The following is a 17,235-nucleotide window of genomic DNA, read 5'->3' as shown; positions in this document are numbered from 1 at the left end:
CTTCCCAAGCGGGAAGGAGACCCGAAGAGGTTGCCACCAGTTTCTAAGTCTAGGGGTTTTTACGAGCTAATTGGCAGGCTGTGTTCATCTGATTAACCCTCTGTGCCTGTCATCCAATCAGGCTTTTGTCACCTGTCATATGGGGAAGAGTGGAGGGCCCTTTCCAGAGCAGCGTAAAATCCTTTAAAGAGTGGTTTCCTCTTGGAGCACCTGGGTGGCTCAGTGGGTTAAAGCCTCTGCCTTCAGCTCAGGTCATGATCCCAAGGTCCTGGGATCGAGCCCCACATCGGGCTCTCTGCTCAGCAGGGAGCCTGCTTCCTCCTCTCTCTGACTGCCTCTCTGCCTACTTGCAATCTCTGTCTGTCAAATAAATAAATAAAATCTTTAAAAAAAAAAAAAAAAGAGTGGTTTCCTCTTAAGGTAGGGGTGGGGGGCCTTGTTCCTGCCCGCCTGTTTTGCAATTATCCTTCATCCTTCCCTCCTCTAAAGAGGTAACCCTAACTACTGCCAGGGAAAAAGGGCGATGACCGATCGAAGCTACGTCCTGCTGGTCAGGGGCATGGATGGGACAGTAGTCAGGGTTCCTCTCATCCGCATCTGTCACGGGGAGGTGTCTAGTCTGATCTCCACGTGAGGCTCCTTCTGAACCACCACCATTTGGAGTTCAACGACCTTTATTCTGGAAGATCTAAAGTGGGTCAGGGCATTTAGGAGGCAAGGCCCAATGCACAATGCAAGAGCGAGTACAGCCGGGGGTCCAGCAAGGAATAGAGCATGTTTTCGTGAACTCCCCACATGCTGTTAGGAGACAACAGGCAAAAGGAAAAAGACTTATCTGTGTCTTCTTGCTTCAAGACTAGTTTGAGGTCCTCTCTAGGTTCACAGAAGGATTTTGGTTCCTTGTTGTTAGGCCCCACTGGGGACCAGTGTTTGACCAGGAATGATGGATCTGGAACGGTGGCTCTAGGCTTCACTTAGCTATTGGAGTTGCTGAAACCCGTGTGTGGGGGCCTTCCCAGACCAGCTCTTATCAGGCACTTGGTCCCCAGGGTGAAATGGGACAAGTCAGTTATTTTGCGGCTGGGAGTTAGGAAGCTCTTTCCAAGAGGGATGAAATGAGTAAAGCCCAAAACCTCGGATACTCCCTCTGTTACCACTCTGAAAGGACTGCGGGAGTCCAAATTGATGTGATGGGCTCCATGATCAAAGGAATGAGACTGATACAAAGCGAAGGTCAAGCAAAGCTTTATTTTGTGCCAGCACGGAGAATCAAACGGTCGGGGCTGTCTCTTTTTTTTTTTTTTTTTTTAAGATTTTTATTTATTTATTTGACACAGAGAGAGATCACAAGTAGGCAGAGAGGCCACTAGTAGGCAGAGAGGCAGGCAGAGAGAGAAGGAGAAAGCAGGCTCCCCAATGAACAGAGACCCCAATGTGGGTCTCGATCCCAGAACCCTGAGATCATGACCCGAGCCAAAGGCAGAGGCTTTATTTTTTTTTAAAGATTTTATTTATTTATTTGACAGAGATCACAAGTAGGCAGAGAAGCAGGCAGATAGAGAGGAAGGGAAGCAGGCCCCCTGCTGAGTAGAGAGCCCAATGGGGGACTCAATCCCAGGACCCTGAGATCATGACCTGAACCGAAGGCAGCGGCTTTAACCGGTTAAACACTGAGCCACCCAGGCGCCCCCACAGACTAGCTTTTATAGAGCAAAGGCCCTGTGGTTGAGCCTGGCCAATGAGATTGTCTTCACCTGGCAGGACTTGTCCTTGCATTCTGGGCTGTTATCTCTACCTGACCTGACCCGTCCTTGTATTTGGGCTCTGTTATCAGGGACTGGTCTACCATATTTTACTGGTTTCCCAGACTTGCTTTTAAGTAAGTTCTCCTGGGAGGGGGGCAGGTTCAGTTTAAGTTTTACTGCATAAACAACAAAATGGCTGTTTAACCGAGATGGAGTTGCTATGGCTAAGTAGGTCCCTACACAAACCAAGTCATTTACAAGTGCCTTTATCACTTCCAAGCATTTTTTTTTTTTAAGAGACAGTACACATGTTTGATAGGGGGCGGGGGCTCGAACGTACAACCCCAAGATCAAGTTGCATGCTCTGCCGACTGAGGCGCCAAGTGCCCTGAGCCAGTTCTTACTATTTGAGAAATTTTGCAAGCCAGCTGTTAAATACAGCCTTTATTAAACATTTAATGCTGTTTATTATTATAACTTACAATTAAATTAATTGTACTTAAAAAAAAAAAGGCGGAGGTGCCTGGGTGGCACAGTTAAGTGTCCAACTCTTGGTTTTGGCTTAGATAATGATCTCATTGTTGTGAGATCAAGCCTCCTGTAGGGCTCCCCGCTCAGCATGGAGTCTACTTGAGATTCTCACTCCCTCTCCCCCGTCCCTCCTCCTCATGCTCTCTATCATGAACAAATGAATGAATATATATATTTTTTCATTTTTTTTAAAGGCAGAGGTGATATTTTTTGGTTTTTTGGGTTTTTTTGTTTGTTTCTCTTTTTGGAATGTTGATGAAGTTGGTGGGGTCCAGAGTTGATGTCCAGAAAAGAATTCTTGAGATGTCTTAGGTGCAAAAAAAGTGGCTTTATTAAAGCACAGGGGACAGAACGGCTGGGCAGCAAGAGCTGCCACTGATAGGTTTGGACTGTGAGGAACAACAGATTACAACCTTGAATGGGGGGCAAGTAAAGATAAGGGAAATTCTAAAAGGACTTTCATATGCTAAAGAAGACTCAGGATCCTGGAGGAATGTTATAATCTGCCTATTTCAAGTAGTTGTCAGTGGGCTGCAATTTTTAAGGACATTTAATTTTTTAAAGATTTTTATTTATTTATTTGACAGACAGAGGTCACAAGTCGGCAGAGAGACAGGCAGAGAGAGAGGGGGAAGCAGGCCCCCCACCGAGCAGAGAGCCCCATGCGGGGCTCAATGCAGGGCTCAATCCCAGGACCCTGGAACTACGACCAGAGCCAAAGGCAGAGGCTTTAACCCACTGAGCCACTGAGGCGTCCCGTAAGGACATTTAATTTTATCTACATTTCTTTCTGCCTTTGTTTCTCACATCAGAATTACAGATGAAGCAAGTTTGGCAATGCACTGATAACTGTTGAAGCTGGATGATGGGTAATACTGGTTTTTTTTTTTTAAGATTTTATTTATTTATTTGACAGAGATCATTAAGTAGTCGGAGAGGCAGGCAGAGAGAGAGGGGAGGAAGCAGACTCCCTGCTGAGCAGAGAGCCCGATGTGGGGCTCGATTCCAGGACCCTGAGATCATAACCTGAGCCACCCACTGATCATAACCCACTGAGCCACCCAGGCGCCCCTAATATTGGTTTCTTACATGTCTCCTTCTATTTGTGTTGGATATTATTCGTAGTAAAAAGTTAGGGAAAAAACCCAAAGGTAACTATGATAATTGTAATTTATAATAATAGTTGGGTCCCCCCAAAATTGGATACCCCAATAATGGGTCCGTGATTAAAGGATACTGGTACAAAGTGAAGGTCAAGCAAAGCTTTATTTCATGCCAAGCATCAGGAAACAGCCCCAACCGTCAAACAGACGGGTCGGGACTGCCCCTCCCTGCTTTCCAGACTAACTTTTATAGAGCAAAGTCCATGTGGTTGGGCCTGGCGAAACACAGGTGGCCAATGAGATTATAACACACACAGGAAACTCCACAGTGATGCTAGGTGACAAATTGATTACAATTTACCCTAGTAGACATTTGAACCAGCCTATCACACCTTGGTAAGGATTGGCGCCAAAAGGCTCCCAAAGGGCGGGGCCCATACTCCTTGGTAGCTAGAAGACAGTATGTGCCCCCACTGATTGAATACCTCCACCTGGCCTGACCCACCCTTGTACTTGGACTTCGTTAGGTGGGACTCGTTTCCCAGACTTGCTTTTAAGTAAATTCCCCTGGGTGGGGGGCAAGGTCAATTTAAGTTTTACAACAAAATGGCCGTTCAACCGGGGTGGGGCTGCTCTGGTGGAATAGGCCCTTACAAAATACATTTTCGGTCTTCTCCTTTCCTGGCCCAGAGCTCCTAAAAGACTTAGAGTTTCCTAAGTGATAACAGTGTTAAAAGGTGTCTTCTTTTTTTTTTTTTTTTTAAAGATTTTATTTATTTGACACAGAGAGATTATAAGCAGGCAGAGAGGCAGGCAGAGAGAGAGAGGAGGAAGCAGGCTCCCCGCTGAGCAGAGAACCCAACGCGGGACTCGATCCCAGGACCCTGAGATCATGACCTGAGCCGAAGGCAGCAGCTTAACCCACTGAGCCACCCAGGCACCCCATAGCACACCCCTCTCAAACCCAAGTTTATGTTAATGAGATGACATCTGAAAATCACCTAATAATAGGGACTGGGTGCTGGGGGAACCAACCTGATGACTGAAAGGTTGGATCTTTCTGTCTCAACCCCCTGACCTCCAGGGAAAGGAGAGGGGCTGGAGGTTGAATCCTTGACCTTTGGCCAACAAGTTCATCCATGGTATGTGTGTACTGAGGCCTCCACAAAAACCGAAAAGGATGGAGTTCAGGTAGCTTCTAGATCAGCAAATACCTGAAGACACTGGTTGAGTAGTGCCCTAAAAGAGAGCCTAGAAGTTCCATACCCTTTTCCCATACCTTGCCCTATGCAACTCTTACTGAGTTCTATATTGTTTTATAATAAACCTGTCATCTAGTAAGTGCAATGTATCTTTGTGTTTCATGAACCACTCTAACAAATTGACTAAACCCAAAAAGAGTCTTTGGAGAATGTATAGCCAGTAGGTGAGCTCAGGTGACAATGTGGACTTCCAGTTGGCATCTACAGGGGGCAGGGGGGCGGGGACAGGGAACATTCTTACTGGACTGAGCCCTTAACCTGTGGAACCCCATATTATTACCATGTAGATGGTTTCAGAATTGAACTGAATTGTAGAACACTCAGCTGGTATTTGAGAATTACTTGATATGCATGTGTTTGGGGGAAACAAACACTGTATTTAGAGTCAGAATTATTAATAGATACTTAATACTCATCAGTTCCTGGGCCTGGAGTGCCTGGCTGGTTCAGTTGGTAGAGCATATGACTCTTAATCTTGGGGTTATAAGTTCAAGTGCCATGTTGGGCAGAGAGATTTCTTTCTTTTTTTTTAAAGATTTTCTTTATTTATTTGACAGACAGAGATCACAAGTAGGCAGAGAGGCAGGCAGAGAGAGAGGGGGAAGCAGGCTCCCTGCTGAGCAGAGAGCCCGATGCGGGGCTTGATCCCAGAACCTTGGGATCCTGACAGGAGCCCAAGGCAGAGGCTTTAACCCACTGAGCCACCCAGGCTCCCCTGGGTAGAGAAATTTCTTTAAAGAGTACAGCAAAATCTTAAAAAAAAAACAAACCCTCATCTCTTCCTAGTTATTTTCCCACAGTTTACTATTATCAATGCTCTTGCGTTAATTTACACCTATTGTGTCTGTGTGGTATGGTAAAATACTATAATTGCATACGCAGGCTAAATCCAGTTGCTCTGATATCTTCTCCAGCACTTGACACCGTCAGCAAGGCTTGTTTATTTAGCTATTCTAGTAAACGCGTAGTAGTAGCTCATTGTAGTTTTAATTTTCACTTCCCTAATGACTAATGATGTTGAACATTTTTTATGCACTTATTTGCCAAGACTGATGTATCCAAGACTCAAGGCTAATGTCTCTCCCCTTTTTGTAACCCAATGGTTTCCCAGGGTAAAAGAGGGCTGTAGCCTCCATCTTGACCTCAAACTTTTTAGTTGGGGTCTTCATTCCAGCACTTCTCTTGGCTCAAGCAGAAGACCCTGAGGGCAAAGCATCCCTTGATGGAAACCAAAACTACCCCTTCAAGCATTAGGGACTCTCCTAAGCCCGCAAAACCCCACCCATGATTGCCGGCAAGACAGTGATCCCTTTGACCTTCTCCACCTACCTCCCCTGACCCACCTGCCTTTGTCTGGCATTTTCCTTATAGAAAGTGGGAGTATTTTCAGCCCTTTGGAGGCAGTCTACAGTCTTTGAGATGGTAATCTTCTGTCTTCCCCAGTGTTAGCCTCCCTGAAACTCCTTTCTTATTTCACCACCTCTTGTTTCTCTGCCTTTGGATTTTGTCAGCAAAGACTGGCTGAACCTGGTCTGGCCTTGATACATTTTCCCCAAGCCCTGATCCCTTTGCTTCCAAAGCCTCCAGATCAGAGAGAGACAAGCTAGGATGGAGAGAACAGCAATGGCTACCAATCAGCTGTACTGAGATTTGGCACACAAAGAAAGTCTGTTGGAAGATTCAGTTATCATTTGCTATCTCTCTCTCTCTCTCTCTCTTTTTTAAAGATTTTATTTATTTATTTGACACAGAGAGAGATCACAAGTAGGCAGACACGCAGGCAAAGAGAGAGGGAGAAGCGGGTTCCCTGCTGAGCAGAGAGCCCGATGTGGGGCTTGATCCCAGGACCCTGAGACCAGGACCTGAGCCAAAGGCAGAGGCTTAACCTCCTGAGCCACCCAGTAGCCCCTGCTATCACTTTTTAGAGAGGAGCCCTTGTGATGTCAGTCACTGTTTTCTAAAGACAAACAGTAGTAGCAGGTCCTGCTGGAGGGTGATCTCTGAGCAAGACCATCCATCCCCACTCCCCCTCTTCCTGGTTCTGGACTCCTCCCTCTGCGCCACCTGTTTTTCCAACAACTAGGATACCTCTGCCCCCAACCAAGTCTAAATCCTCTGACCATTGGTACTAACAACCCTGAAAACCACCCTGCAGACACTCTAGGAAGATAGATCTACAGAATGGTTAGGGGTGTGGTTTTGAAAGTAGTCTTAAACTCAATCTCAGCTCTGCCTTTTATGTTGTAAGATTTTATTTTGATAGAGATCACAAGTAGGCAGAGAGGCAGGCAGAGAGAGAGGGAGAAGCAGACTCGCTGCCGGGCAGAGAGCGCGATGCAGGGCTTGATCCCAGGACCCTGAGATCATGACCCGAGCTGAAGAGAGAGGCTCTAACCCACTGAACCACCCACGTGCCCCCAGTTCTGCCGTGTGACCTTTGCCAAGTTATGTAACCAAGGTGAAGCTGATGTTTCGGCCTAATGGAGAGCAGGAAGACTATTTTGGAATTAGAGATATAATCTGTCTAACAGCATGCTGTTAGACCTTAACAAATGCTAAATAAATGGTAGATGGTTATCTAACTTCGACTAATACACAAATACACAGAAGCAAAGCTTTTCAAGCTTTTGGGGGGAGGAATTGATACTGTATGAAGTTTCTTTTGGTATTTATTTATTTACTAAGATTTTTTTTATTTTTTTTATTTTATTTTTTTTATTTACTAAGATTTTTTTTTAAGATTTTTATTTATTTATTTGACAGAAAGAGAAAGAGAGATCACAAGTAGGCAGGCAGAGAGGGATGGGGAAGCAGGCTCCTTGCTGAGCGGAAAGCCTGATGCGGGGCTCCATCCCAGGACCCTGAGATCATGACCTGAGCCGAAGACAGAGGCTTAGCACACTGAACCACCCAGGTCCCCCTAAGATTTTATTTTTGTAACCTCTACGACAGTCGCTGGGTGTCTGCCTTTGGCTCAGGTCATGGTCCCCGGGTCCTGGGAGCAAGGAGCCTGATGCAGGGCTTGATCCCAGGACCCTGGAATCACGACCTGGGCCAAAGGGAGTTCCCCAACCAACTGAGCCACCCAGGCACCCCGCAACATGGCAAATGCAAAGCTAAAACAAGAAATTTCAGGGGTGTCTGCCTGGCTCAGTCAGTAGAGCATGTGATTCTTCATAACAACGTCATGAGTTTAAGCCCCATGATGGACACAGAACTTACTTTAAAAAAAAATTTTTTTTAACCTAGGTCCAGTAGGCATGGCAATCCCAGAGTGTGACACACACTCAGTCTTTGTGCCCAAACTCTGACTCACCTTCATTCCGATCTCTTCTGAACCTGTAGAAACCAAACTGCTTCACCTTCCTGAAAAGCCTATGTTCTTTACTGCTTACCAACTCCAGCAGCCCTCTACTGTACAGGGGGGGATCCCTCTAGTCCCTTGGTTTTAAATATACCATCTATATACTGATGACATTCCCCAACATGTATCTCCACCCCCAACATTCCCCCTGATCTTCAGGCTCACAAGTCTTAACTGGCTAAGAGGAAGCTCTGCTTAAAGGATCAGAAGCAGAACACTCGATTTCCCATTGCTCACCTCTCAGAAAATGGTTCTACCAGTCATACCACTGCTCATGCCAAAATTCTGACTTTTTTTTCTCTTGTTCCTAATTCCCTACCCTTGCTTTAGGAAATTCTGTTGACCTAGCATTTCTCTCCAGCTACATCCACCACTACATTTGTCAAGGCACCATCATCTCCTCTGGGACCATTCCCACACCTTCCTCCCACTTTGATCCCCTATGCTTCCTTCTCCACTGAGTTGCCAGGATAAGCCTCTAAGAACTAGAATCATAGAATCATATCAGAACATTCCTCTACTTAAAACCCATCAAGGGGCGCCTGGGTGGCTCAGTGGGTTAAGCCGCTGCCTTCGGCTCAGGTCATGATCTCAGGGTTCTGGGATCGAGTCCCGCATCAGGCTCTCTGCTCAGCAGGGAGCCTGCTTCCTCCTCTCTCTCTCTCTGCCTGCCTCTCTGCCTATTTGTGATCTCTCTCTCTGTCAAATAAATAAATAAATAAAAACAAAAACAAAAACCCATCAATGGGGGCACCTAGGTGCCTCAGTGGGTTAAGCCTCTGCCTTTGGCTCAGGTCATGATCTCAGGGTCCTGGGATCGAGCCCCTCCCTCATCGGGCTCTCTGCTCAGCGGGGAGCCTGCTTCTCTTTCTCTCTCTCTCTCTTTCTCTGCTTGCCTCTCTGTCTACTTGTGATCTCTCTCTGTCAAATAAATAAATAAAATAAAATAAAAATAACCATCAATGACTTCCCACTCCACTCAGAGTAGAACACAAAGTTGTCTCCGTGGCCAATGAGATTCCATGCACTAATACTTGTGTGAGGCATTTTCTTCACATAATCAACACAACACAACACAATATCTCATAATAGCTTGAAAACCGAAGCAGAATCCACCAGTCTTCTATTAAGCCAGACATTAAAGAAATTTGTGGAAATATAAAAAATTGCCGCTAATTATCACTACTTTTTTTGTTTGAAAATATATTTTCCCCAAAAATGATATATATTTTTAAAAGATTTTATTTATTTATTTGACAGAGAGAGAGAGATCACAAGTAGGCAGAGAGGCAGGCAGAGAGAGGAGGAAGCAGGTTCCCTGCTGAGCAGAGAGCCTGATGTGGGGCTCAATCCCAGGACCCTGAGATCATGACCTGAGCCAAAGGCAGAGGCTTAACCCACTGAGCCACCCAGGTCCCCCCAAAAATGATATGTTGCTTACATTAGTTTTAATTTCTGTGCAATATTGTGTGGCTTGGAGGGTATCTTGAAAAGATGGGATCTCAAGCCAAGATCAATATGGCCCGTAGGGCTCAAGTACAAGGATGAAAGCTTGATTAATGTCCTTAATTTCTGGTTAGGTCTCATTGGAGACCTTCACATTGCTGCAGAACAATGTGAAGATACTTAGTATGGTGGGTGAAGGGGCGAAAAGGGGTGAAGTGCACTGAGTTACCCCTATGGAAACCCTGCCAATACATTGCCCTGGTCAGAGAAGAGACAGGTATCGATAACTCCCAATTAATACCCCTTCTTCTGCTGGTTACCTAGGTACCCTCAAAAGATTTATTCAGAAGCAATCACACTCAAAGGGGGGAAAAAACAGTCAAAAAAAAAAAAAAGAAAAAACCCAAAAAAACCCGAAAACAAAAACAAAAACCATGCTACCATGTTCTTGCAGCTTAGTCGGTGGAGCGTATGATCCTTGGTCTCAGGGTCCTGAGTAAACACTCCATGTTGGACATCGAGCCTACTTTAAAAAAAAAAGGTGGGGGGAGTAACCACACTCTTTATTCTCCTATTTTCCTGTGCTGGTAAATTTTTTTTTTTTTTTTTTTGTGCTGGTAAATTTTAAGGCCATGCCCCCACTCCTTCCCTTCCATCAGCACCTCCCAGGCCCCTGCAGACACAGAGAAGGGCACTCTCCTCTCTTCACTGTAAATTGACTACGGGAATTAGGCTAAGGACGGTATGATCGGGTGAAAGGACGCCACCATTTCTGACCCAGGGGTCTGGAGCCATCAGATTAGGGTTTTTGGGTTCTCCCTTTCCTAGCCACCCTGAGCACAACACCTTGCAGAGCGGCGGGCCTCGAGCCCAAGCCAGAGGACTTTGCGCTTATCTCCATAGAGCCGATCCCCGCCCTCCTACCGCCGCAGGTAGGTGAAGCTCAGCCAATCACGAGGTCTCTAGGGCAAAGAAGGCGGGACGACGAGGAAAAGTTTAGGACAGGAGCGCCAACCAATCCTGCGCCTAGCTTCCGGAGTAACGGCCACCGGCACCCACTTGCAGACGCCGCTTGGAGCAGGGGGATGGTTAGTGGACAGTGAACCAATCCGTGCCCAGGGAAGGCCAATTTTAGCCAATTAAAACTGAGGAGGTGGGAGGGGGCGGAGCTCGCCGGTGGTTTCTCGCTGGTGGGTGAGGGATCGGCTTTCTCTGCTAGTTCCCACCCTAGGACTTCTTAGCCCCTGGAAGGCGAGGAGAGAGGCTCAGGGGAGTTTTTGGAGTGGGGCATAGAGGTACCTCCCGGGAAGGCCTGGAAGCAAAAGAGACTCCTAGTTGGGGAAGCTGCTGGAAGCCACTGGGTGGGCATCGAGGAAGCGTAGGCTGGTTAGGGGGCGGGACTTCCGGGGCGTGGTTTTACGGGTGGGGGCGGGGCCTGCTTCTAAGGTTGGGCCGAATGGGCGGGGCTAAGAGATCACTGGGTGTGACCTAGGAGAAAGGAGGGTAGTAGTTTCAGCGGGCGTTTTGGGGCCAGGACCGTGTTGCCAGAGGCTTTGGGGTGGCAGGTGAAATCTCAGGCTAAGGTGAAGGTTGCTGGGGAGGTTACCTGCCCTAACCTACTGTCCTCTCTTCCCAGGGAGCCACTGGTGGGGCCCTTCCTAGGGTCCTTTTCCCTTCGTGGGGTGCTATGGAGTTCCCAGAACACAGCCAGCAGCTGTTGCAGAGCCTGCGAGAGCAGCGGTCCCAGGGTTTCCTCTGTGACTGCACCGTAATGGTGGGTAGCACCCAGTTCTTGGCCCATCGGGCTGTTCTGGCCTCCTGCAGCCCGTTCTTCCAGCTTTTCTACAAAGAGCGGGAACTGGACAAGAGGGATCTGGTGTGCATCCACAATGAGATTGTCACGGCCCCAGCGTTTGGGCTGCTTCTGGACTTCATGTATGCTGGCCAGCTGGTCCTGAGGGGGGATACCCCTGTGGAGGATGTGCTGGCTGCTGCCAGCTACTTGCACATGAATGACATCGTTAAAGTGTGTAAGCGGCGGCTGCAAGCCCGGGCCCTGGCCGAGGCAGACAGTACCAAGAAGGAGGAGGAAACCAACTCCCAGCCCCCTAGTTTGGAGTTTTTGCCCACTTCCCGTGGCCCCCAGCCTTCGTTGGCATCTGCCGAGACATCAGGCCCCTGGGGCAAAGGGGAATGGAAAGGCCCTGCAGCTCCCTCACCGACAGTCTGTCCTCCAGATGAGCCACCAATGCCCGGGGGAGCTGACACGACCCAGCCTGGCGTGGAGGTCGACTCCCCACATCTCCGGGCACCTCCTGCACCAGTGGCTGATGTCTCCCTCGCCAGCCCCAGTAGCTCCACAGAGACCATTCCTTCAAACTACTTGTCTTCAGGCCTTCCAACAGTTTCGGCAGAGCCTCTGGCTCCCCTTGATGTGGGGACTGAGAGTCTGAGGGTGGTGGAACCAAGGGGTGCTGGGGGACCACTGCAAGGCTTCTATCCTCCTGCTCCAGCAGCTGCCCCGGTCCCTGTCCCGGTTCCATCGCAGGCTCCAGCGCCCGCGGAAGCTGAGCTGGTCCAGGTGAAAGTAGAAGCTATTGTGATTTCTGACGAGGAGCCCGATGTGTCCGAGGAACAGCGTCAGGGCCCCGAGGGACTGTTCCCGCCAGGGGGAGCAATGTATGGTGGACAGCCCCCTCAGCCAGAGGCTTTTGAGGAGCCGAGAGCAGCCGGACTGGAGGAGGTGGGGCCAAGTGATCACTTCCTGCCCCCAGATCCTCACCTACCCTACCATTTGCTGCCAGGGCCGGGGCAGTATCCCCGAGGACTGGTGACATCGCCCTTGCCTGCGCCCGCGGCCCTGCATGAGCCACTTTACCTGCCTTCTGAGTATGAAGCAACCCCGGGAAGTTTTGGGGTTTTTACCGAGGACGTGCCCACTTGCAAGACATGTGGGAAGACCTTCTCATGTTCTTACACACTAAGGCGACACGCCACGGTGCACACACGTGAGCGACCCTACGAGTGCCGCTACTGTCTGCGCAGCTACACCCAGTCGGGGGACCTCTACCGACACATCCGCAAGGCTCACAATGAGGACCTGGCCAAACGCAGCAAGCCGGATCCAGAGGCTGGCCCCCTCCTAGGAGTGCAGCCCCTCCACGGCTCCCCGACAGCAGACAAGCAGAACAGCGGTGGCGGTGGCGGTGGCGGAGGGCCACCTAAAGATTTTGTACTCGGCCCCAAAAACTGACACCTGCAGGAGCATCATAAGCCGATGCTAGGCCTGCTCTTGCCATCATTAGGGGGCAGCAGAGACTGGAAGCTTTTTCTTTTCCCCTGCTGGCGGAACAGAATGAACCTCTTGCGCAGGCGGGAGAATTCCCACCGGTTTTTCTTTACCCAGCCAGACAGCGGGACTTCGTGAAGCGGGTGCATCTCGGTCGGCTCCTCTCCAAGGGCACATTTTTCTGAGCTGTAATTGCTTCCCACCCTGCCTTCTGGACCATAAAGCTAGCAGTGAAAGTATCTCTTTGGACCCGTGTCGGCTGGTTTATTCCACAAACCTGCGTGCCTCCTGATTTTTTTCATACTTCTCCTGCCGATCTTTTAGGAGGCTGACATCTGTACCTGGGGTAGGGTTCAGGGTTAGGTTGCTTTTGAGGGGAAAAAAGTGGGACAGGCAGAGCGCAATACGGATTTGACTTAGGAGAAGTGTACTATTGAGGGAATCGTACCCAGTGATGGTTTAATCATTGTAGTTGAGCTCCCAGGTCCTGGGCTGTACTGAGGATTCATAAAAATCCTTAATTCTCAACAACTTGATGAGGTATTGGCACTCCCCTCCCCTTTCCTTTTTCCACAGGCAAGGAAACGTGAGACTCAAAAATCAGGTTAACCTATTGCGGGTCACAGGGCGAGTTAAGGGGCAAGCCAGAGTTTGAGTCCTGGGCTTCAAACACCATGCCCACTGTGCTGGGTTCGAACGTTGTTGAGAAAACCAGCAGTTTTCTCTTTCATCCTCATGAGTATTTGGCTTTGCTCCCTTACCCCTTCGCCTCTGCTTCCATTATAGAAAGTCTGTGGGTGACTGTTTCAGCAACAGACACTGTTACCGATGACTTGAAATTGTTGCCTGTGTGTCCTGATGTGGGTTGAGGTCCCTGAAGATGAGGAACCCGAAGGCAGAAAATATGAAGCTCTGGGGTGATGGGTTTTAGGGGGAGGAGGAGGAGGGCCTGTGGTACCGGAAAGATGGGGGCTTGGGAAAAATGAAAGCGAGGAACTCCAGCTGACACGATCTTTAAGTTCCTCTAGTCCAACTCCCTCACCTGAAAGGCATGAGGACAGCCTTGAGAAGTCAGATTACTCAGTTGTGGTTGCACAGTGGTTACTGGCAGTAGAGACCCCAGAGAAAGGGGAGTCTGGGGTGTTGAGGTGGGTTCTGGGAGCTCTGGGCCGGCAACAGAAGGGGCCTCCTCTTCTGTTCTCTGTGAACAGTGGTGCCATAGGGTAGGAGGGCTCCCGAAAAACATTCTCGATTCTGCACATACGGAATCGAGTGCAAAAAAAGCAACAAGGAAGAGTTAGGAGAAGATGAAAATGAGTCACTTTTCTGAATTTATTTTCTCTCTTTTTGTATTTATCTGTACTCCTCTGCATTGTAAGCTCCTGCCGGCAAGCTTCTGTTTCTGAGTTAGAGGAAGGCGGACCAAACACAGAGATTGGCCAAAGGAAACTCCGTATCTGGGGCATTGAAGGAAGCAAACCATTGATGCTTAACATTTTCACAGCTGAATGAATTCTTTGCCTTTCATTTGTGTTGGAATAACCTTTTAGTTTGTCCAAATGGCTAATTTCATTTGTGCAAATATATATTCCCACTTTAATTCCTTGGCATCAGTAACAAGGCAAGACATATATACACACGGTAAGTTCTAGCTGAGTGGAGCACCTTTTCCAATGTCTTGCCTAGAGTAACTATCAGTTGCCTAAAAACAATCCATTGCCTTTAAAAGGGTAAATTTTGGCCACCTGGGTGGTTCAGTCAGTTAAGCATCTGCCCTCCGCTCAGGTCATGATCCCAGGGTCCTAGAGTTGAGCCCCACATTGGGCTCCCTGCTCAGCGGGGAAGTCTGCTGCTCCCTCTGCCCCTCCTCCACTTGTGTCCTGGAACGTGCTCTCTCTTTCCCTTTTTCTCTCAAAATTTTTATTTTTTTATTCACTTTTTTAAAGATTTATTTATTTATTTATTTATTGGACAGCAAGAGAGGGAACACAAGCCCGGGGAGGGGGAGAGGGAGAGGCAGGCTCCCTACTCAGCGGGGAGCCCAATGCCGGGCTTGATCCCAAGACTCTGGGATCATGACCTGAGCCACCGAGGCGCCCCTCAAATAAAATATTTTTTAAAAAAGGGGGAGCCTGGGTGGCTCAGTGGATTAAAGCCTCTGCCTTCAGCTCGGGTCATGATCCCAGTTTCCTGGGATCAAGCCCTACATCAGGTTCTCTGCTCAGTGCGGAGCCTGCTTCTCCCTCTCTCTCTCTGCCTGTTTGTCTGCCTACTTGTGATCTCTGTCTGTCAAATAAATAAATAAATAACATCTTTAAAAAAATTTTTTTTAAATAAGGGGGATGGGGAGATAAAATAAAATCAGTTGCCTCAGAACATCAATTCGTAAAAGCAAGACATAATATGGGGTCTACATGTATATATCATGCATACTATTTCTCTAGACAGTCTGGAAAACAGTAACCTTTGTTACAGTCTTGGCCATGTGTAACACCTAAAGAGGGTCTGTTGCTTGGTGTGGTTCTCCTCCAGAGCCAGCATTTGCTTTCAGTTCCCAGCATGAGATGCCAGTTTCCCTGGCAGTGGAAATTAGGAATCTGCGAGATGTTGAAGACAGCACAACAGCCAACACGCAAGGCCACGGTTGTGTCACTGTATCTGCTGGTCGCCAGGAGCAGTCTCTACCGGTCTATAGAGGTGGGAGCTATAGAGAATTTTCTCATTCCGGGCTTCTCAATGGTTTCCTTCCTGAATTCAAGGAACCACAGGTGAGCTCATCCAACCTCTAGCCAACATTGGCTCCTCCTATTGCCAGTGTGAAACCCCTGCTTGAAGAAGAACCTGGGGCACCTGGCATTCAGTCGGTGGAGCTTGTGACTCTTGGTCTCAGGGTCATGACTTCAAGCCCCACATTGTGTATAGAGGTCAAATAAATAATCATAAAAAAAAACAGAACTCATTATCCCCAGAGGAAACATAGTCTATCGCTGGACAGTCCTAATTATTGGATGACACTGCATTTTACTGAGCCAGAATCAGCCTCCTTTTATGAGGGTGAGGGCTGGGCTCCAGCCTACCAAGAGTTTCACCCTAAAATTTTATTTTTGAGCTATAAGCGAATTTAGTTTTCAGACAACCACCTTTTGCTCTCCAGCTTTAGAGATACAATTCTTTTAAGATTTTTAATTTTGTTTTAAGTAATCTCTACGCTCAGCGTGGGGTTCGAACTTACAACCCCAAGAGCCAGAGCTGCACGCCATACTGACTGAGCCAACCAGGTGACTCTATAGCTTTAATTTAATTTAATTTTTTTTTTAACTTTTTTTTTTTAAAGATTTTATTTATTTATTTGACAGAGAGAGATCACAAGTAGGCAGAGAGGCAGGCAGAGAGAGAGAGGAGGAAGCAGGCTCCCTGCTGAGCAGAGTGCCTGATGCGGGACTCGATCCCAGGACCCTGAGATCATGACCTGAGCCGAAGGCAGCGGCTTAACCCACTGAGCCACCCAGGCGCCCCTAGAGCTTTATTAATTTAGAATTTTAATTATTTTCTTTCTTTCTTTTTTTAAAAAAGATTTTATTTATTTATTTGAGAGAGAGAGAGAGCGAGCATGAGAGGGGAGAAGGTCTGAGAGAGAAGGAGACTCCCCATGGAGCTGGGAGCCTGAAACAGGACTTAATCCCAGGCCTCCAGGATCATGACCTGAGCCGAAGGCAGTAGCTTAACCAACTCAACCACCCAGGTGCTCCTCTTTTCTTTTTTAATTTAAAATCTTTTCTTAACTGGCAGTTTTGTTAAGAGTATGATTTCATTTGCTGCCTATTGTGTCTTCAATCACCAGACATTTGGCCAGACCTTGCTTCACAAAAGTCATCATTTTAGTCCTTTGCTTTGGATTTCCATTTTATCTATTTTTGTCTTGCTTTAGAGAAGTGTGTGTGTGTGAGCGTAGGCTCAAGGCTGGGGATTGGGTGTGGGTGGGGGGAAGGGGCAGAGGGAGAGGGAGAATCTCAAGCAGTTTACCCAGTGTAAAGTCCAATGTGGGGCTCTATCTCAGAACCCCAAGATCATGACCTGGGCCAAAATCAAGAGTCAGATGCTTAACCAATTGAACCACCCAGGCATCCCAACTATTTTTTTAAGTGATCTCTCCATCCAACATGGAGCTCAAACTCGGAGATAAGAGTTGTGTGCTTAACTGACTGAGCCACCCAGGCACTCCCGAATTTCAGTTTTTCTTTTTTTAAGATTTTCTTTATTTATTTGTTAGAGTGAACACAGGCAGACAGAGTAGAGTGGCAGGCAGAGGCAGACAGAGAAGCAGGCTCCTGCTGAGCAAGGAGCCCGATGTAGGACTGGATCCCAGGACGCTGGGATCATGACCTGAGCCAAAGGCAGCAGCTTAACCAACTGAGCCACCCAGGCGTCCCCTGAATTTCTAATTTTATTTTATTTTATTTTATTTAAGATTTTATTTATTTATTTGACAGAGAGA

General features: G+C 47.9%; 1 protein-coding gene across 1 annotated transcript; it reads left to right on the top strand.

Annotated features, from left to right (window-relative positions):
* Positions 1–10,660: 10,660 nt before the first annotated feature.
* On the top strand, positions 10,661–12,979 carry ZBTB3 (zinc finger and BTB domain containing 3). The gene is made up of 2 exons (XM_044261178.1): positions 10,661–10,746; positions 11,088–12,979. Exon 2 carries the CDS (start codon positions 11,139–11,141, stop codon positions 12,702–12,704), a length of 1,566 nt encoding a protein of 521 aa, XP_044117113.1. The 5' UTR covers positions 10,661–10,746; positions 11,088–11,138; the 3' UTR covers positions 12,705–12,979.
* The last annotated feature ends 4,256 nt before the right edge of the window (positions 12,980–17,235 follow it).

Source organism: Neovison vison, chromosome 7 (assembly GCF_020171115.1).
Source record: "Neovison vison isolate M4711 chromosome 7, ASM_NN_V1, whole genome shotgun sequence".
Classification (NCBI taxonomy): domain Eukaryota; kingdom Metazoa; phylum Chordata; class Mammalia; order Carnivora; family Mustelidae; genus Neogale; species Neogale vison.
This window is presented reverse-complemented; position numbering and strand designations above follow the sequence as displayed.